At 47.2% G+C, this 20,570-nt stretch overlaps 2 protein-coding genes across 10 annotated transcripts in view; one reads left to right on the plus strand and one right to left on the minus strand.

Moving 5' to 3' along the window:
- Positions 1 to 5,515, plus strand: part of IL23A (interleukin 23, alpha subunit p19) — a 33,061-nt gene extending 27,546 nt beyond the window's left edge. For 5 of the 8 annotated variants that reach the window (XM_010839235.1, XM_010839236.1, XM_010839237.1 and 2 more), the window contains 5 exons: positions 364 to 491; positions 3,304 to 3,829; positions 4,052 to 4,153; positions 4,796 to 4,942; positions 5,056 to 5,515. In XM_010839235.1, the coding sequence (XP_010837537.1) occupies positions 3,662 to 3,829; positions 4,052 to 4,153; positions 4,796 to 4,942; positions 5,056 to 5,217 (579 nt within the window). In that variant the 5' untranslated portion in view covers positions 364 to 491; positions 3,304 to 3,661 and the 3' untranslated portion in view covers positions 5,218 to 5,515. The other 3 variants (XM_010839231.1, XM_010839232.1, XM_010839230.1) reach the window with 3 other exon arrangements.
- Positions 4,282 to 20,256, minus strand: STAT2 (signal transducer and activator of transcription 2, 113kDa). Of its 2 annotated transcripts, none has more exons than XM_010839229.1 (24): positions 19,819 to 20,256; positions 16,863 to 17,006; positions 16,560 to 16,713; positions 16,119 to 16,214; positions 15,854 to 15,943; positions 15,687 to 15,762; positions 15,182 to 15,267; positions 14,870 to 15,018; positions 11,848 to 12,006; positions 11,650 to 11,742; positions 11,374 to 11,433; positions 10,991 to 11,011; positions 10,679 to 10,772; positions 10,250 to 10,297; positions 10,086 to 10,169; positions 9,841 to 9,939; positions 9,604 to 9,739; positions 9,430 to 9,482; positions 9,210 to 9,304; positions 8,456 to 8,592; positions 8,101 to 8,283; positions 7,803 to 7,860; positions 6,669 to 6,997; positions 4,282 to 6,385 (listed from the first exon to the last, which is right to left on the minus strand). In XM_010839229.1, exons 2-24 carry the CDS (start codon positions 16,991 to 16,993, stop codon positions 6,243 to 6,245), a joined length of 2,574 nt encoding a protein of 857 aa, XP_010837531.1. In that variant the 5' UTR covers positions 16,994 to 17,006; positions 19,819 to 20,256; the 3' UTR covers positions 4,282 to 6,242. The 2 variants fall into 2 exon arrangements, with proteins under 2 accessions (XP_010837531.1, XP_010837530.1); XM_010839228.1 differs by having other exon boundaries at positions 16,536 to 16,713.
- Between the last annotated feature and the right edge of the window lie 314 nt (positions 20,257 to 20,570).

The raw sequence follows: 20,570 nt of genomic DNA on the forward strand, positions 1-20,570 counted from the left end.
ACAGCCGGACCCGCGAGAAGACGTGTGACGCGCGAGCTGAGCAAAACAAGACCTACGGGGCGCGGATAGGGACAAACGGAGTCAGAACCTTGTCCCAGTTCGGTGGTGGTAGAGTAACCGTTGTCTTATTTAAGCCTTCTTTAAAAGAAATTAGAAAGCCCCAGGCTTGGAGCCCGAACTTTCAAGCTCTGTATAGCTCCAGACTAGAGTAAGGGGAACCCAAAAGCAAAGCACTGGGAATCGATTGCTGGATATTCCCATTATGGCCCAGTCCACCCCCTTTCCCCGTGGTACTCTTGTGAGCACTTCGCCAACTCCGACTTGTTACTCCTGAAACTTACCGGCATTTCCTATCATTTTCAGGCATGGGAGAGAAAAAAGGAAGCGGGAGGCAGCCTCCTAACATGGCTCAAGTAGCTGCATCTTCTACGATTCTAAAGGCAACCATCTGAAACTCCCCATCTGTGATTATTGCCTCCCCAGAGTCGCCGGTAATATTTCCAGGGAACAGGACCCCTCAGCTATAAAATTCCCCTAGCTCGTGGAGCAGGACATTATTCCTCAGGGGGCAGGACATGGCAAATTGAGACGTTTGCCTTCCCCAGACTTAACAGATTTAGTGTCAACACTTACTCAGGGATTCTTGGGGTATAACTCTGAGCTTGAACTGCTTTGGAATAGATCCAGAATGTTAGATGTCTGTAGGGTATTTTAGTTCAGTTTGTAAAGGCCACATACAGGGCAGCGTTGATGGGATTCCTCATAGAGAATACAGTTTTAAAGCATCTCAATGTGGTGGTGGTGGTTAGTCGCTAAGTCCTGTACGACTCTTGCGACCTCATTGACTATAGCCCTCCAGGTTTCTCTGTCCATGGAATTCTCCGGGCAAGAATACTGGAGTGGGTTGCCATTTCCTTCTCCAGGGGATCTTCCCAGCCCAGGAATCGAACCCAGTCTCCTGCGTTGCAGGCAGATTGTTTACCGACTGAGCTACAAGGGAAGTCACCATCTAGGGACCTCTGAAATCAGATCAGTTTGAGAGACCCTCTGAGTTAAACATGTTTTTCTCTCGGTCTATGACCTCTGAGTCTAGAACCCCTCTGATTCAGGATTCTCTGAGTCAGGATTCTAGGCTTAGAGGTCATAGACCGAGAGAAAAGCACATTTAACTCAAGAGGGTTTCTCAAACTGATCTGACTTCAGAGGTCCCTAGATTTAAAATCTTGTAAAAAAATGTGTGCTGAGTAATAGGGACAGTTCCTACACTTTGAGAAATTTCCATATTTAGGTCTCAAATTAAGAAAGACTTAACAGGGATTTCCCTGGTGATCCAGTGGCCAAGACTCTTCGCTCCCAATGCAGGGGCCTGGGTTTGTTCCCTGGTCAGGGAATCCCAAGATCCCTAATGCTGCAACTTAAGAATTTGCATGCCTCAAGGATCAAAGATCCTTGCCAGAACTAAGACCCAGTGTAGCCAAAAAAAATTTTTTAAGACTTAACAGTGAGAATTACAAGGCCTGAGATACCAGCAACATCAGGCTAAAAGAGCTACTTTATTAAGATGCGTGGTGTCCCCTCACAGCGTCCAATATAATAGAATGAGAATGCAGAATCTGGTCTATGTGGTAATTCTGGCCATTTAATAGTGATCTTAGGTAAGTTACTTATCTTTGCACCTCAGTTTCCTCATTTGTACCCATCTCATTGGGCTGTTGTGAAAATTAAATGGGTTAATACATGAAAAGTGCTTAAACCAAGTATTTGGTATAAAGTGAGAGTTGGATAGAAGCCATCATTACTAACCACCTGGGGAAACTTCAACTGGATTTGGTGTCCAGGCATCCAGCTGGAAAGGCCTGCTTGGGAGTATCTTGTCAATTTAATTTGCATAACGGTTGAGGTCTTGCTGACGTCATGGTCTCCTTGCAGCTCCAGGTCAGATATAGTCCTGGAAGTAGTTCCTGTCACACAACAGTCCCACAGTCACCCCACCAACCTTGCTTCCTACCCAACTCCCAAAGCACCAGGAAGTGAAACAAAGCCCCGTGCCTCCAGCTCACCCTTGTCCCTCTCATCCCATCCCCCAGAGTTCCACTTCCTCCTCTTCCTCCTTTTCACCTTCGATCTCTTATCCTAAACGGCTCCCAGAATGGGAACTAGAGGTGGGAAAAGCGTGGAAGACATACAAAAGTGAGGTGAGCTCCCCTACCCTACTCCCAATTTCCTTATTTCATGCATATCCATCTTTCTCAGAAGGCAAACCATTTCTCACTCAAACTGAGATAACTTCTCTGAGGCTGGAAATATTTTATCCCAAGGGTGGATTTACCACAGGATCACATTTGAATCAGAAATTTCACTGGGCAGTTTTGAATAGTACTAAGGGAACGGAGACCTCTGTCGAGGGTAAGTTTCTCAGAGAAAAAGGGTCAACCTCTTGGAAAGGCTTTGGGAGCCATCTGTGTGGTCATCCATGGCCTCATTCTGACGTCCAGATTGTCCTGGGACCCTCCACTGGGGTGGGGACAGTCCCAGGTTTGGGCCACCCTCCACTCCCACGCCCAGCCTCACAGTCTCAGCTGTTTCACTGAATGTTGCATCAGGGATGGTGATGAAATCAGTATCAGCGGATTTTACCCATGGATGCAACAGGCTGAAGGACCAGCCAGGGTCGCTGACACAGTGCACCTTCAACTACCCAGAACCCTGGACTTTCTAGCCACGGTGAAGGGCTCGGTGCTGGAATATCTCCAGTTGGATTTCTAGACCTCACTTACACACTGATGTCCCCTACCCCCAAATCACCTGAATCCCACAGAGCCCAAGAAACTTGGGCCACTAAGGTTGAGGAATCAGATGGTTCTTAGCAACAGTTCTCTCCTCCCAACAGTCCCCCTAGCCTCCAGCGTGAGGCCTGAAGTGAGGGAGCAGTAATACCTTATACTGAACAGATGTGGCTTCCCAGTTCACAAAATGTTTCATGTCCATCCTCTCCTAGTGAAAATAACACTTCCCAACAGAGAAAAAGAAGCCCCCTTATTCTTGGATTGAGGACATCAGGTGGGAACCCAGCTTCATTCCAAACTGATCTTGCCATCCTATTGGGAGATAAATGAATGCTTCTGTTTTGGTTTTTACTTAAGCAGGAGGTGAGGAAATTAGGTTTAAAGGGAGGGCTAATATAGCTTAGAGACACAAAAAGATGAGTGAAAGGTTAAACAGGAAGGAACTTGAGACTAGATTCATTTAAATATTTGCTGTTCCCACCCCTCCCCCTGTCTTCGGCCACTTTGATTCCTGGAGAGCATTACACAGAAGTCTCATCCCAGGCCTCCAGCCACAGCCACCACACGACTCATTTCCCCTGGAACTGAGGCTACTTACCTGGGCTCCCCACGGAGGGGGATGATGCAGGAGGGGAATCCCACCTGCTGTGAGTCACCTGCTAGTATAAAGGGCGGGTCTCACAATGCAAGGACCTTAAAAAGAGACTGAGACAAGGGGAGAAAATCTACAGGAAGCAGCTCAGAACCACGGTGAGCAAGAGAGAACCAGACGCACAGAACAGAGCGAATCAGATTCAGAGCAAGGGGAAGTGGACAGAGGTTCCACAGGGACTGCAAGGCACGGAGCCAGCCAGATTGGAGAGGCAGGCAACGAGATGCTGGGGAACAGAGCTGTGATGCTGCTGCTGCTGCTACTGCTGCCCTGGACAGCTCAGGGCCGGGCTGTGTCAGAGGACAGCAGCCCTGCTTGGACTCGGGGCCAACAGCTCTCACAGCAACTCTGCATGCTGGCCTGGAGTGCACACCTACCAATGGGACATGTGGTGAGTGGCGGCCCCTAGAGCCCATCTGAGCTCTCCAAGGCTATAGTGGAAGATGCTGTGGCCTGGGGTGGAAGCTGGAGGGTTGAAAGCCATCAGGGTAAGAGAGAACAGTGGTTGAGAGAACCCCTGAAGAAGGGATCCAGGGAGAGTAAGGGCCGAAAGGTCCAGGTAGGATTTGAGGGTACTTATTTCTTTACTCTTTCCACCCCTCCTCCATTTCAGGATCTACCAAGAGAAGAAGGAGGTGATAAGACTACAGATGATGTCCCCCGTATCCAGTGTGAGGATGGCTGTGATCCACAAGGACTCAGGGACAACAGTCAGGTACAAAGATGAGGCTGGCCCCCAAGGAAGAGGGGACTGGAGATAGAGCTGGATACCATGGTGAATTAGTAAAAGTTGTATCTGTCCTTGTCCATTCAGCCTGCTGTAATAATAAACCATAGACTCAGTAGTTTATAAACAACAGACATTTATTTCTCACAGCTCCGGAGGCTGGAAGTCTGAGGTCAAGGTGCCAGTGTGGTTAAGTGAGGGCCCTCTTCCAGATCAGACTTCTTGTCTCCTCACATTGTGGGAAGGAGTAAGGAGTTCTGTGGGTCTCTTTTATAAGACCAATAATTCCATTCATGAGGGCTGCATCCTCATGACCTAGTAACTTCCCAAAAGTCCCACTTCCTACCACCACCACACTGAGGGTCAGGATTTCAACATATGAATTTCACAGGGACGCAAACATTCAGATCACAGCCATGTCTTAAGAATGGCAAATATCAGGTGAGTCTTTGGTGGAGTAATTAGAAGGGATCTGTTTTCTTTCTTTCATTTTGATTTTGGCTGAGCTGTGCTGTGCCCAACCAGGGATCAAACCCATGGCCCCTGCAGTGGAAGCGTGGCATCTTAACCACTGGACCGCCTGGGAAGTCCCCATATCTGTTTTCTTTCATGGCTTTCTTTTCTCCCCAGTCCTGCTTGCAAAGAATTCATCGAGGCCTGGTTTTTTACGAGAAGCTGCTGGGCTCAGATATTTTCACAGGGGAGCCTTCTCTACTCCCAGATGGCCCTGTGGACCAGCTTCACGCCTCCATACTGGGCCTCAGGGAACTCTTGCAGGTATGAACTAGGGACCTGGAGGAGAGGAGCTTGCAGGTGTCAGAGACAGGGCCTGGGGGTGGGGGTGGGGTGAATGATTTAGTCTTCTCTGATTGTGTCCTGTGTCCTTTCAGCCCAAGGGTCACCACTGGGAAACTGAGCAGACTCCAAGCCCTATTCCCAGCCAGCCATGGCAGCGCCTCCTTCTCCGTCTCAAGATCCTTCGAAGCCTCCAGGCCTTTGTGGCTGTAGCTGCCCGGGTCTTTGCCCACGGAGCAGCAACTCTGAGCCCCTAAAGCCAGTAGCTTAAGGATGACACCCAGACCTCCGTGGCTCAGTAATGCTAAGATCTATCAACTAGACACCTGTGAGCCAACAAGTTCATTGGTCCATTAATTTTAATGAGACTTATTCTGTTGAAAAATTACCAAAACTGACTGACTGACGATGTTGACCTAGGAGAGGCTGAATATTTATTACATAGGAAGGGAAATTTTGGGATTATTTATAGTGGCAGGAGCTTGGGGATGAGGATTATTTATTATATTTATACTGAATTATGTACCTTTTTCAATAAAGACTTATTTATGTGGATCTCTAAGTCTAGGCTTGTCAGTAAAAAGAAACAGAATGGAAAAAATAGGGCCAAAGCACTACAAAATGTATCCTTCTGCTCTGCAGGGCTACGGTGGAAAGGGGTCTTACCTCGTGACCCCTTGGTATATAGAGTAACTAGGATCTTTTTGGCCATAATCCCTGCTAAGGCTGAGCAAGCTGAATGAGGTTACAAGGGACTGCAATTGGGAAGTATCGCTCCTAAGCATGGCCCTCTCTTGCTCCTTGACCCAGGGCTTCCTTCCCTTCTTTCTTGGCCAACAGTGTATTTGGCCAATGACAGGAGTCCCCAGGTACTGCAGGATCAGAAGTTAGAGCTGTTATGAGCAGAAAGGGCATTCCAGAAAGATGAAATGAGCACCAGGTTAGTCTTATCAGTCACTAAAATGTTGAAAGCCTTCCATACTGGAAAGAAGCCACTTCTCTGAGCCATACAGGAACCTCCTAACTGTCCTGGTCTGCCCTGAATGCCTGTACCTCCCAGCACAGCAGGCAGCCTCCAGGCTCCTAGTCGGAGCCATGGGTAACATCTCTGCTGATTCACTGCTGCCTCTCCCTTACCCATATTATGCTTCTCCCTCACATTCCCCCAGAGTTAACCCAGTTTAGAAGGGCACATGCCTCATGTCCCATCCTTGGAGAGCAGTGTCATGATGTGAGGGGTACGAGGGGCAAATGCACAGAAAAATCTGAGGAAATGTAGCTCCTAGTAGTCAGAAGGGCTCAAGGGCCCATCTGCATAGAAGTGGCTGGGGTTGAAGACGTCAGCTTCATCCATGGTGTTCTGGCAAGGCAACACTGGATCACCGTTTGGCATGATTTCTTCAATCCTCATGCTGTTCCTAAAGACTAGATCATCCAGAGAAAGAAGTCAGGCCCTGATCTCAGACTAGGAGTTCCCAAACCAGCAGGCAAAGTGAGAGAGGATGGCAGCAGAGGCCTAGATAGGGCCTGAGGGGGGCATTAGGTGAGGTGGGGGAGGCATGTGTATTTCCTAATGAAATGAATTGCAGCGAAATCAGCCTTTCTCCAATGAGGAGCTTAGAACACAGGCTTTTTCTGTAGCGAGTGAGGGAGGGGAGTTGGGAAAGGCAATGCGTCCTCTCTTCCCTGGTTGCACATCATCACTTACTTTCCATGTCCTCAGTGTTCAAGTGTCTCAGATCATAGGGCAAATCTGGTTCTGGCATGGGCTGTAGTTCGAGCTCTGGAATAGGCTCCAGCTGCAGTTGTGGTCCCGGGTGTGGTTCTAGGACTCCCTGTGACACCTCGCCTAGTGTGGGCTCCAGCGTGGGCTCCAGCATGGGCTCCATGCTCAGATCCAATCCTGCCTCCAGCAGTGGCTCTAAGTCCAGGCCTGGCCCGTGCTCAGGCCCTGATGTGAACCCCAGACCCAGCTCTAATGACTCCAGCTCTGGCTCCAACTTGAGCTCCGGCAGTTGCTGCAGTTCATCCACCTGTCTGGATACCCAATACAGACAAAAGAGCAGGGCTCAGTTGTTTAGGTGAAGTGGGGAATGGCAGAGAAAGCAGAGGCTATCTTTCTAGTCTAAAAAGGCAACAGAGCAGAGGGCTTAAGACCATAGGCTCTGGAATTAGGCTTACTAGAGTTTAAATCTTATCATTTACTAGTTGGGGGACCTTAGGCAAAGTGACCCAATCACCCTGAGCCTAAACAAGCATACTTCAGAATACTTGAGAGGAGTAGGATGGTTAAAATCAGGGCTCTGGAATTTGAGAGACCTGAATTGCTGATCAGCCATGTATCCGAGGCATGACACTTCACCACATTAAACCTCAGGTTCCTCAGCTGAAAACAGTAATAACAGTTTTTTTTTCTGCCTCACAGGACTGTTATGAAATCACTAAAGAAAACGAACACAAAGCTTTTAGCCCAGTGCCTGGCACATAATGAACTTTCATTAACTGTGGCTATTACCATTTCTGGCTTGGCTGGGTTCTCATAAGGATTAAATGAAAAAAAAAAAAAAAGTTCTAAAAGAATCTAGTACTATCCTTTGCATCAAGTAGATGTCCATTAACATTAGTGATGATGACGATTATTATCAGGGAACCCCCATGGAGACAACCTAAGGATGGCAGCAGGAAAATAGAGAGACACTAAAAGAGTAGGAAAAAAACCCCAGAGGGCTGGGGAGCCTGGGTTGGTAGGAGAGAAGGCTGAGGAGACCGGAACTGGGCAGGTCTGGGTAACTATATTAGCCAAGAAGGGTTAAGGAAGGTGGGCAAAGAGTTCATATCTCACCTGTTAGAGACAAAAATGAGCTTATGTTTCAGGTATTTCTTTCGTTCCTCAGGATTAACTATGGGGGACAGACACAGGAGGCAGGGGAGGTCAGTGGACTGGACACATCGCCCCAGGGTCCCCTAGTGCAGGTGGTCCTAACTGCCATGTCTCCCTACTGACTGACTAGCAGCGTCCCACAGACAAATCCCTTCCCCTCTGTGGATGTTAGTTTTCCCATCTTGAAACGGAAGAGCTGCATTTATGGATGCCTGTGGACCCCTGCATTCTACCAGTGAAATATATCAATGGTTCTCACTTTTCTCCTGGGAGTAGCAACCAAAAGCCTCATCCCGGGGGATTCTCGGGTAGAGGAAGCGCAGTGGGTTCTCAGGTATGTTCTCCTCCGTGAGCATCTGGTACTGGCTGATGATCTTGGTCAGTGGGAGTGACTGCAGCACCTCCTTGGTGAAGGGCTGCACAGAGTTGATGAGCACCTCGTCTAGACAGCGGAAGTAGGAACAGGCAGGCTTGAGAGGAGAGGCTGGGCCCGAGGGCTTCCCACCCTGACTGCCCAACCCCAAATCTGCCAAGGGATTTGGGACAGAGCCAGGGAAGCCAAGCGCAGTAGAAGGGAAGAAAGGAGAGGCTGAGGGAACGGCAGAGCTGCTGACCATCATCTTGGTGTTCCACCCAGGAGCAGGTAATGCCCCCCTCCAACGTTTCACTAAAGCGCAGCAGGAAGGTGCCGGAGACAGTCTTCTTCAGCAGCCGGCGCACCTGGTTCCGGCTCACAAAGCCCATGATACGTCTGCAGCATGGAGAGCAGCTGTGAGGCCCTGCTGCTTCCTACTCCCCTTGTAGAAGGACAGAGTGCCAGGGCTGGGCCCCAGCCCTGCCAACCTGTTACACTGTTCTGTGTTGGCCAAGTCATTTCACTTGACTGACAGTATCCACCTCCCAGGGCTGGAAGAGGTGTGAAGCTTCAGTGAGATCACACAGGTGAAAAGCACCTTGTAAAAGGCAAAAAGTGCTGCCTAAATGGGCAGGCAGTGTGGTGGAAAGTGCACAGGGGTGGGGTCAGACAGCCCTGGGTTCGAATCCCGACTGTCCCCCTGGTGTAACTCCCTTAATCTCCCTGAGCCCTCACTTCCTCACTTGAGGGTGGCAACACCCACCACGCAGCTGGGCTGAAAGGATTACATGAGAGAATTCATCAAGAGCACCTAGTAGGCTCTGGAACACAGTGGATGCTTGACAAATACAGGCTAGGAGACTACTACTGCGAACTTGAGGGGGTGTGACCCTGCAGCGGGTTTTGCACACTCCCTCTACTTGCCACACGAGGGCGCACAGAGTCCACTCTCAAGCCCAGAAAGGCAGCTGGGCCTGAAGGAGTGGAAAGAGGGAGACTGACTAAGGCCTTACCCATCCTTCCAGAGATCCTTCAGGTGGTCATGTATCAGGTCCAGAATCTTGTCGAGCCATGTCCAAAACGGTAGCTTGCCAGGGGGACTCTCTCGCTGAAGGAGGAACGGCAAGGCAGGAAGAGGTGCAGAGCTGCCCCGGGAGTGGAAAGCGAGGGGTGGGGGAAGGGCTAGTAACTGGATGGGGCCAGGGGCCAGCTGCAAGGAATGCAGGGAATTACCTTAATGAAGTCAACCCAGGACAACGATGCACCCTCAGTCTTGGAGTTCTGCCCTGTGGAAGGACAGTTCAAGATGACGGAAGGAGGCAAGGCCAAAGGTCCTGGGACAGCAAGGACGGAGGGCTGGGGCAGACAGAGGCTAGGGAAAGGCTGACAGAAGAGAAGTATCGATACCAAACAGCTTGTCCCTCAGCATGCCTAGCTGGTCTGAGTCAAGGCCTCGATTAACATAGGAGGAGAATTGCCAACTGAGAGCAGGGCCCAGCAAGTTCCATGGGGCCTTCGGGGGGTTGGAGAAGAACTGCTGATCCTGCAGAGGTGGGAGGGGACAGGGTGGCTCAGAAGCAGTGCCCTCACACCAAGCTCCACGCCCCTCCTGGCCTCCCTTTACCTGTTGGCCCCACCTCCTACCTGGGGGTTTGAGCTGAGCAGATTGAACCAGAGAACAGAGGCCCAGGCAATTGAGAGTTGGTTCATGTTAGAAATAATCACCACAGGGAGGCTGTCCGTCTGAGGAGGAGACAGAAATCACCAGCGAGGGATGTGAGGTTTCCAACTGTAGACGTTTGGTAAGGGCCTGATCACAGCCTACCCTGAAAGGTTTCTGCTTAACCCCTCCTTATGTCTCCCCATAAATGCACTTCATTTTCACTCACTGTCAGCTCCTGCTTCAGACCCTGGTAGGTGTATTTGACTGTGAAGCTAATGATGTGCAATTCCTCTGTAACGGACAGCAGCCCCTGGGACAACAGAAGACTCAGTAATCAGAGTGCCCTCTGGCAAGTTCCTCCTGCCCCGTAACCCTCTGTCCAGGCCTCACCTTATTGTTGCCTTTTCCTGAACCCCCTGAGCGCTGCTCCACCAGAGTCTGTGAATGGAAGGGAGGGAGAAAAAATGCCAGAGAAGAGACCCCAGGGCCCAGGGAACCCCGGCTTTGTCCTCAGGACTTCCCAGGGCCTGGGAACTTCCCCCAGCCTGTTCCATTGCACTACAGGCTTAAAACAGCATCCCTCTGGGACTTCCCTGATGGTCCAGTGGCTGAAAATCCACCTTCCAGTCGACATGGGTTTGATACTTTGTCTGGGAATTAAGATCCCACATGCCACAGGGCAACTAAGCCCATGTACCACAACTAGAGATCCCGCATGTCACAACAAAGATGTCATGTACTGCAACAAAGATCCAATCCAGCCAAATAAACAAAAATAAATATTAAAAAAAAAAAAGCATTCCTTCTTAACCACCTTACCAGGTAGCCAAAGTCCCAAATTAAGCCCTGAGTCTGGCCTTTCTCGGGGGTCAAAGTTTTCTGGTTTGAGGTCAGAATGTTGAACTTCCGGAAGCTGTTTCGAGGAAAAAGAAGATATATGGAGGTCAGGAGCAGAGTCCGGTAGGAAAACAACAAAAGTTTCACTTCATTTCAGACCTCCCCGCTCCTTTCTCTGTCTCTGCACCACACAAATCAACCTCCTCCTTGTCTGTGTCCCCATCAGGGCTGTCACACGTGACTGTGTAGCTCATGCAGTGCACAGAGTCTGCAGCATCCTTGTTAGGTACCTACCCTTGTGATTTGGGAGAATCCCTAAAAAGAAAAAAAAAAATCATTAGGAAGCAAAATAATGTAGAAGTAAGTGTTTCAGTCTTTGGGGTCAGACAGACCTAAGTTCAAATAGCTCACCAGTTATGTGGCTTGCACTAGAGATATAAAGTGCATTGATAATATCTAACTCCTGGGGTTCCTGTGACAATTTTAAATTGGGTACTTGACAAGCTACATGTCACATAGTAAGGACTCAAAAGGGATGAACTATTTCTATGAGGTAGTAATGGAAGGGGAAAGAACACAGCCCTAGGGCCTGGTTGTGAATGGTAGCTGTCTCCTCCACTCCATCATCCCGTGTCCTGGGCGCCTCTGGGTCCCACCCTTCACCTGCCCCAACTTACCTGTCAACGGAGACTTCCGCAGTCAGTGATTCATTGCCTTCCTGGAGTCTCACTAGCAGCCTGGAGGAGAGGGAGGTAGATGGGGGAAAGTGGTCAACCTCAATCTCCTGGATAGAACAGATGTTTAAAAAAGATAAGGGAAGAGATGAGAAGGGGTAAGTGGACCAAGGGGAAATGAGAGAAGAAACAGCTCAGAGTGAGAAGATCTGAAAAGCCAAAGAGCACGCAGTGTCAGGGCTGGAAAAAGAAAGCAGGAATGAGTTCTGAGATGCCAACCTTGTTCGGACGGTGAACTTGCTCCCTGTCTTGAGGATGAGGGGTCGATGAAGAGTTTGGGGCATGCAGGGCTGATTTTCTACTACAAAGGCTCTGGAGAGATGTGGAGAGAATATATAGAGGTCAGTATCTGTAAGAATGGCTCCCTTGGTCCTTTCCCTCTGGCCTCCCTGAGGGGTCCTTTCTTGGCCTCCAGACCTGTGGAGCAGGCGCTGCAGCAGCTCTGTGACCTGGGCCTCCCGCAGGTCCACCCCTTTGTTCAGAGGGTCCCCATCATAGGAGACCATGTGACTCAACTCCTTCAGCTCCTTCAGCAGCTGCCGCAGGTGAAACAGCAGCTTCGCTCCATCTGTGAACCTGGGTAATGACATAATCCAAGGAAGAAAGAATCATGAGTTTCCTGGAACCCCCAAACAGGCTCCAAAAGCTCCCCTTTAACTATGTGGAAAGTCATAAACTGATTGGGACAAAAAAAGAATCCAGGAAGTGTATGAAAGATTATTCAACATTGTTCATAATGCAAGGAATGAAAATGAAAGCCACTTTCACATATAAAACCAGTAATTCATTAACATAATAAAGATAACATATGATGCTTCATCTCTACTTTTTTTTAAAGTGCTTTACACATCTTCATGCATTTAATTCTTAAAACAACCCTATGAGGTAGGTACTATTTTATCCCTATTTTACGGAGGATAAAGCTAAGGCACAGAAAGAATGAAGTGACTTGCTCAAGGTCATAAAACTAGTAAAGAAGGAAGTTGTATGTGGTCCCAGGCAGTCTGGCTGTACAATCCATACTTTTAACTTCTATATTTTACTGTTTTTATAATAAGATATAAGAACAATAGACAATGTGGTAACAGGAAAACAATCGTCCACTACATAAAAGCAAACAGACTGGGATAGCAGTTTGGAACTATTTTTTAAAAAGCCTCAAAAATGTATATATGCTTTATAGTATTCCATTTCTAAGATACACCCTAAGGAAATAATCAAACAAATGGACAGACAGATGGTCACAGTTCATGGCTTTGTTATCTGTAATAGAAAAATTAGAAACAATTGGCACTGGGTATACATGGTGGTAATTTAGTCGCTAAGTCATGTTTGACTCTTTTGAGATCCCACGGTATAAACTATGTTATAGTTACATCGTGGAATACTATGCAACCATTAAAAATAATGATAAAATAGGTGGAAAATTTTAATATGGAAAATGTCCAAAAATATTAAATTAAAAAATATAAGATAGTATACATATATGATATAATCTGATTTCTGTTTAAAACAGATGTATATTTGTGTATATGCACAGGGAAAATCTGGAAAAATGTATTCAAAAGCATTAACAGTGGGTACCTCTGCATGACCAGATTATGCAGATGGATAATTTTTACTTTTTTTTTCCTCTCTTCAGTAGTCTTGAAATTTTTTCAACTGGCATATATTTACAATCAGAGAAAGCAATAAAGCTCTTTGTATATAAAAACAATGAAACAAAAGAACAACACAATAACAGCACCACCACCAAGAAAAGATATATTTTCTAACCTGGGAATATCACTTCCAATAACTTACAGAAATAAATGAGGGTTGTAAATAAAGATGTAACTATGAGGTTATTTCTGGAGGAGGAAAAGGCAACACACTCCAGTATTCTTGCCTGGAAAATTCCACGGACAGAGGAGCCTAACAGGCTACCGTCCATGGGGTCACAAAGAATTGGACATGACTCAACACGCATGCACATGCACAAGAGGTTATTTACTGCAGCACTGTTTAAAACAGTGAGAAATCGAGAATTCCCTGGCAGTCCAATGGTTAGCACTTCCACTGTAAAGGGAATGAGTTTGTCCTTGGTCACAGAACTAAGATCCCACAAGCCAGCACAGCACAGCCAAAAATAAAAAAAGCAAGAAATCACTCACAGGCCATAGTTTGCCAATCCTGCAACTGTAATTTAAATACTTATCCTGTACCCTAAGCCCTATACACCTGTTTTCAATTTACCTGAAAGTTGTGATATTTTTTATTTATTTATTTATTAACTTTCAGCTGTACTACACAGCATGCACGACCTTAGTTCCCTGACCAGTGATCGAACCCATGCCCTCTGCAGTGGAAGGGCACAGTCTTACCACTGGACCACCAGGGAAGTTCCCTGTGGGGTATTTTTAATAGATTAAATTATAATAAATTTTCTCATAAGATATTTAAATAATAGGTATCTTTCAAATCAAATATATTGAAGGACACACTAGTTATTTTTTTTAACATCACAATAGATAATATAAGATAGTTTACTAGAAAACAATAGCAAGAAATTAAAAGCAACCTGAATATCCAAATATAGGAGTTTATTAATTAAATTATATTACTCCCATAAAGAGAACTATGATGCATCTATTAAAAGTATCATGGGTAGGGACTTCCCTGCTGGTTAAGACTCCAGGCTTCTACTGCAAGGGGCATGGGTTTGATCCCTGCTTGGGGAACTAGGATCCCACATGACGTGTGGAATGGCCAAAAAAAACATATCACAAGTAAATATTATATAATGCTAAGTTAAAAAAACAAACTCACAGGTCTCAAAGTAGTTTGAACAGTACATTTCAATTTTTGTTTAATATTATAGTAGCTACAACCTGATATTAAGGTTAACAGGTAATTTTCTTTTCCTTTTTTTGGTGGCATTATATTCATTGCACTAAAAAAAGGTAAAAAGATATTTCTCTGGTGATTAAAGAGGCAGGAAAAATTGGACTGTGGATCAGAGTCTTTCACCAAAGCAAAGACTGGGCTCTGGGCTTGCTGAGTGGTGAGAATGAAGAGCAGCGTGTAGCTGCAGTCAGACAAGGGAGCTGAGGTCATTCTGGGGAGTAGAGACTAAGGAGGGTGGTGTCTCTTGTCATATACAGGCCATTGTGTGTGTGCTCAGTCAACCGTGCCTGACTCTTTGTGACCCCACAGGCTGTAACCTGCCAGGCTCCTCTGTCCATGGGATTTCTCAGGCAAGAAAACTGGAGTGGATTGCCATTTCCTCCTCCAGGGGATCTTCCCAACCCAGGGGCTGAATGCAGGTCTCCTCATTGCAGGTGGATTCCTTACCACTGAGCAACTGGGGAAGCTCATTCAGGGCATTATAATCTACAAAGCACAGGTGGTAGTTAGGACTATGGACAGGTGAGCACGAAGTTGGGGAGGTGTCTCTCACCACTTCTCCAGCTGTTCCAACCCTCCGACAGGGGGCGCTCCAATGCAGGCTTTCTGCTGCTGGACTTTCCATTCCTCCAACTTGGGCAGCAATAGCTCAATTAAGGTAGTTAATTGGCCTAGCAGTGCTTTGGAGGCATCCAGCACCTCCTATGGAAGACATAAAGTAAGTACTGAGAGCCTCTTACCATTACCCTCCACCATCCAACTAGGCATAAAGAGACAAAGAAACCAAGGCCAGGAAGCCAGGGCTCCCAATGCCTCATTTTCCCCAGTTCCCTGCTGCCCACTCCTTCTGTCCTCTGACTCCCACCTTTCTCTGTCTGTCCAGTTCATTGAGTGTTTCCTGAAGAATGTCCATCTGTCTGGTCTGACGGGGGTCCAAAGAAGGTGTCCTCACTGGATGGCAGGACAGGGAGGGAGACAAGTGCTCAGACCTAGGGCTCCTCCTGACCCAGACCTCAGTTAGAGTCAGGAGAAGGGAGTTTGAAAGGGAGAAGAAAGGGAACCAAGCAAAGCACAGGCACCTCTGGGCCCTCAGGCAAATTCTGCATCATCTTGCTAGAACTAGAAGCCCACTCAATCAGCCAAGGCAGGTTCCCAAAGACCTCCTCCAACCTTCACCAGCTATTCCTTGGTTTATATCACTACCCTGACCTATACAACATACCCTGGCACCTCCAGCATTGCATGGCAGCAGGACTATAACCAGCAAGATGCAGCCACAAGTTGATTACCACTTACTGGGACTTTTCCCTTCTGCTCTACTCTACCCTCAGCCTCCCGGTAGGCACCCCACCCCTCAAAGTGCTTTCTACCTGATTTCTCAATATTATATCGGAAACAGAAGACATCCTGCTGGTCTTTCAGTTGGCTGATGGATTTCACCAGCTTCTGCAGAAGAGATGAGACCCCAGTGAGGCTGCCTCTGTGAGAGGAGGCAGGTTGAGTCCTGCCCACCTTGGCTCTTGCCACGTCTACCAACCTCCTTCATAGCCTGTAATTTCAGGATCCGGGAATCAAGTTCATGCTGCTGGCTCTCCCCAGGTGCTTCAGGGGCTGGCTCTCGTTGCTCCTGAAATAAAAGGCTATGAGCACATTTCAACTCTGACCTGTCACCCCTAAAATCCAGACCTGAAATTAAACCACAGGATGTGGAGAGATCTTGTTCTGAGGCAAATTTCCTGAGTCCTTTCCATGGTCCCTCTCTACTCCAGGAGCTTTTCAACACACCACCAAATTGTTCTCACCAGCTGAGCCCTCTGAGCCCAGGTCAGAATTCTTTTTTCTTCCAGAAGGAGATTAAAGATCATCTCAGCCAACTGGGTAGAGCCAGTGGGAAGGGCCTGCAGTAGGAAAAGAGGAAGAATTGATAGAACTCAACTGCCATCAATAAACTACCACCTCAGACCCTCCACACTGGTGGCCTCGGTATTCTCCCCTTCCTCAGGATCCCAAGCCCTACCCCATTTCACCACTGGTTCTCCAAACCCTAGCCTCTTTCTAATAGGATCATCTAGACTCTGCCCTTCTCTCTTTCAGGGATCCCCTAAATCCAGACTCTGTCCTTTTCCCCCCAAATCTTCTCCTGTCCCTTTGAACCTCCAGGTTCTATTCCACGTTCCATATCCAGAAAGTCCTCCTCTTCACTCAACTCCCATTCCTACCTTATCCCCTGCTCCTCTGAATACCTGAATATCTCGATAGAATTTTCGCAAGTTGTGCTGTAGCAAAAAATACTCAGAGTCTTGGCTGCATCGGCCACACTCAGAGTTGAGTTGGTCCAAGAAGTGCAAGAATAGCATATTAGCCATGGCAGCATCGTTTCCCAGTGCAGCTTTCTGCCTGTGGACCAGGAAGAACAAGGATGTGTGTGTCTGCAGGACTGGTACTATTTTGAGGCCATTCAACCCCTTCTGGCTGTCTCCAGGATCCTGGGGGCTCAGGAGAAAGAAATCACTCTCTTCATCCCCCCAATTCCCAGAAGGCCTCACCAGTTCTGATCTTCAATCCAGACAGCCAAGTGCTGTCGAACATCCATCGGCAGGAGGCTATTTGAGTAGAGCTCATGCAGCTGATCCTGAAACGGGCTGTCAAGGTTCTGCAGCATCTCCCACTGCGCCATTTGGGGTCTGAGCCTGAAGGATGTAGATTCCCAATTGGAAATTTTGCTGGACTAAATCATCCACAGTCTCATGATTATTTATTATTACAAATTTAAAAATTAAATCATACCAGCAAGAAAAAAATTAAAGTCTAGATTGATCCCACTTCCAATCTTGGTCCCTTTTCCTCCTCTCCAGAAGTAACCAGTATTACCAGTTTGGTGCATATTTTTCTATGGAGTATTATTTAAGAGCTCCAATGTGTAGGCTTTTTTTGTTTCAGTGGTAATTTTCAAACACACAACAAAATTGAGTGAGTAGTACAAGGATCATCCATGTACCTGTCAGATCAGATCAGATCAGTCGCTCAATCATGTCCGACTCTTTGCGACCCCATGAATCGCAGCACGCCAGGCCTCCCTGTCCATCACCAACTGTCACCCAACTTCAATAAGCAGTAATGGTATTTCCTCAATCTTTATTTATCTCCCCCAGTGAACTTATACATGCATTTGTTTGGTTTTGTATACACTTATGCTGGACCATTTAGAAGTCAGCCTTGAGTTTTTATTTCAGCATTATCCCTGCTGGCCCCAAACCTTTTATCAGAGGCTGAAACCTCCGTGGAGATAAACTGCTCTCCCAGTTGGAAGGAGGAGCTCCACTCTTTAGCAGATGCTTCAGATGCCTAAACACTGTGCAAGGGGTCACTCAATCCCTAGGACTATGACACTTGTATGACCTCTGTCAATTTCTAATTCTTCATGTGGATTATCAACTTTGTGAGATAATCAATACCCAATTTCAATTGAGTGAAACCAATTTCACTCAAAACTGGTTTTTGCCGGTCACCAAACAGGCTGGGTGAAGAACTGTTCTCCTTACCTCTCCCTGCCCACTGCCATCTGTCTGTTTAGGAAATCTAAACTTCTTGCAGCCTGAGCCTAACAGAAAAGAATAAACACCCCCTTCTGTAGTCTAAGAAAAGGTCACATGATTTAATTACAAATCAAATGCTTAGGGTGGGAAAGATTCTTTTCCACCAGTATAGTAATCATTTCTTCCTCTGGGAAGTAGAAACAAGGGAAGGAAAGAATTGGGTAGGGGCTCCGCCATTTTAACCCTTTTAATAGAGCTTGACTTTTTAAACTATGTATTTGTATTGCTTTTAAAAAACCAAATGACCAGGCCTCAGTACCTAAGGAACTAATCAGCTGGTATTAATAAAGCAAAGTGGCAAGTAAACCCTGAGGTTTAAATATGAAAAAAACAAAAAACCTGGCCTTCTTAAATACATTGCAAACATGGAGGTTAAGGGCTATAAACTCTTCTTTCTCCAGTTATCTATTACTCTTTCAGGTGCACATTTTGTTCTCTGTAAGCTTTTCTGAATTGAACTGTATTTTTTTTCTTTTGCTGAGGATCAGAAATAACACAGACCATATGCAGGTCAGGAAGCAACAGTTAGAACTGGACATGGAACAACAGACTGGTTCCAAATCGGGAAAGGAGTACGTTAAGGCTGTATATTGTCACCCTGCTTATTTAACTTATATGCAGAGTACATCATAAGAAATGCTGGGCTGGAAGAAGCACAAGCTGGAATCAAGATTGCTGGGAGAAATATATCAATAACCTCAGATATGCAGATGACACCACCCTTATGGCAGAAAGTGAAGAACTAATGAGCCTCTTGATTAAAGTGAAAGAGGAGACTAAAAAAGTTGGCTTAAAGCTCAACATTCAGAAAACTAAGATCATGGCATCCAGTCCCATCACTTCATGGCAAGCAGATGGGCAAACAGTGGAAACAGTGGGTGACTTTATTTTTCTGGGCTCCAAAATCACTCCGGGTGGTGACTGCAGCCATGAAATTAAAAGACACTTACTCCTTGGAAGGAAAGTTATGACCAACCTAGATAGCATATGCAAAAGCAGAGACATTACTTTGCCAACAAAGGTCCGTCTAGTCAAGGCTATGGTTTTTCCAGTGGTCATGTATGGATGTGAGAGTTGGACTATAAAGAAAGCTGAGCACCGAAGAATTGATGCTTTTGAGCTGTGGTGTTGGAGAAGACTCTTGAGAATCCCTTGGACTGCAAAGAGATCCAACCAGTCCATCCTAAAGGAGATCAGTCCTGGGTGTTCATTGGAAGGACTGATGTTGAAGCTGAAACTCCAATACTTTGGCCACCTGATGCGAAGAGCTGACTCACTGGAAAAGACCCTGATACTGGGAAAGATTGAGGGCAGGAGGAGAAGGGGACGACAGAGGATGAGATGGTTGGATGGCATCACCGACTTGACGGACATGGGTTTGGGTGGACTCCGGGAGTTGGTGATGGACAGGGAGGCCTGGCTTGCTGAGGTTCATGGGGTCGCAAAGAGTTGGACACGACTGAGTGACTGAACTGAACTGAACTGAACCTAGAAGAGTGGGATGGGGTGGGAGGTGGGAGGGAGGTTCAAGAGGGAGGGGACACATATATACCTACAGCTGATTCATGCAGATATATAGCAGAAACCAACACAATACTGTAACGCAACTGTCCTCCAATAAAACAAACAAACAAACACACACAGACCAAAAAGTAAAAGTGTTGGCCAAGACGCTGAACCAATGCAACAATGCCAGGTTTCGAGTCTTGGAGGTAGGGGTGTTTCTGGAGTGGGGCATTACGAATGGACCCCTAGGTTGGACAGGAGGGGCAGCAAGCGACAGCTCCTACTTCTACCTGGAAACAGTCTAACCCCTCATGGGTGTACCCGCCCGGGCCTACCTTCCATCTGAGGAAAAAATTCGCGCCTCCACCTACACCCCCGCGCGCCCTCACAAGGCCAGTACCTGGTTAGGGTCTCAGGCCCAGTTCCCTGCAGTAGCTCCGGTCCAAGCTTCCGGTCGCCAGAAAGCGTTCCGGCACCAGGGCCTCCAGAGACGCCCTCGGCTTCTGCCGGCGTCTCGGACCCGCCCCCTTTCCGCAGGCTTGAGAAAGAGGCTGAATCTTAGAGTTCGTCACTTCCAGAGGAGCACTTCGGCACTGGCGGCCATTCAGCCAAACGCTTCCCCAGGCAGTGAGCTCATTGGCGCCACCACAACTCCTCCTTCCCCAAGGGGCGGGGCAAGAGGAGCCGAAACCACACCTCCAGCAGCAGCAAATGGTAGGCGAGCTGAAGTAAGCCCCGCCCCGTGTGTGCGAAGGGACGAGTCCAATTAGCAGAATTGTTCAGGACTGAAACAGCTGATTTCCGAGAATCAGAACCCACTCGGTGGAACCGAGACTAGACAAGACCTTGTAGGCGTTGATATACGAAGCGGAATTGCGACACTTTGGGACGGGAAGGGGAGGGCTTAAGTAACAACAACAATAACAATGACAAAAGCTTCTTTATTGTTGGTACGGTGCTAAGCATTAGTACAGCATATCGTTTTTAATTTCCACGAAACCTACTGAGATGCAAATCATTACCCTCACTTTACAAATTTTAAAAAAACTGAGTTTGGAGAAATAAGTTACTAGTCAGTGATCACTGAAGCTCTAACAAGTGGAGCCTGGATTCAAAGCCAAATCCTCTGATTCCAAACCACAAACTTTAAAA

The sequence above is a fragment of the Bison bison genome, unplaced genomic scaffold (assembly GCF_000754665.1).
Source record: "Bison bison bison isolate TAMUID 2011002044 unplaced genomic scaffold, Bison_UMD1.0 scf7180017864115, whole genome shotgun sequence".
NCBI lineage: Eukaryota > Metazoa > Chordata > Mammalia > Artiodactyla > Bovidae > Bison > Bison bison.

Coding starts and splice junctions, on each gene's coding strand:
- STAT2 (XM_010839228.1), bottom strand. CDS start 16,993: ATGGCGCAGTGGGAGATGCTGCAGAACCTTGACAGCCCGTTTCAGGAT. Junction 11,743..11,847: donor CTGCAGCGCCTGCTCCACAG/GTCTGGAGGCCA, acceptor ACATCTCTCCAG/AGCCTTTGTAGTAGAAAATC. Junction 6,998..7,802: donor CTCATTTTTGTCTCTAACAG/GTGAGATATGAA, acceptor TTGGGTATCCAG/ACAGGTGGATGAACTGCAGC.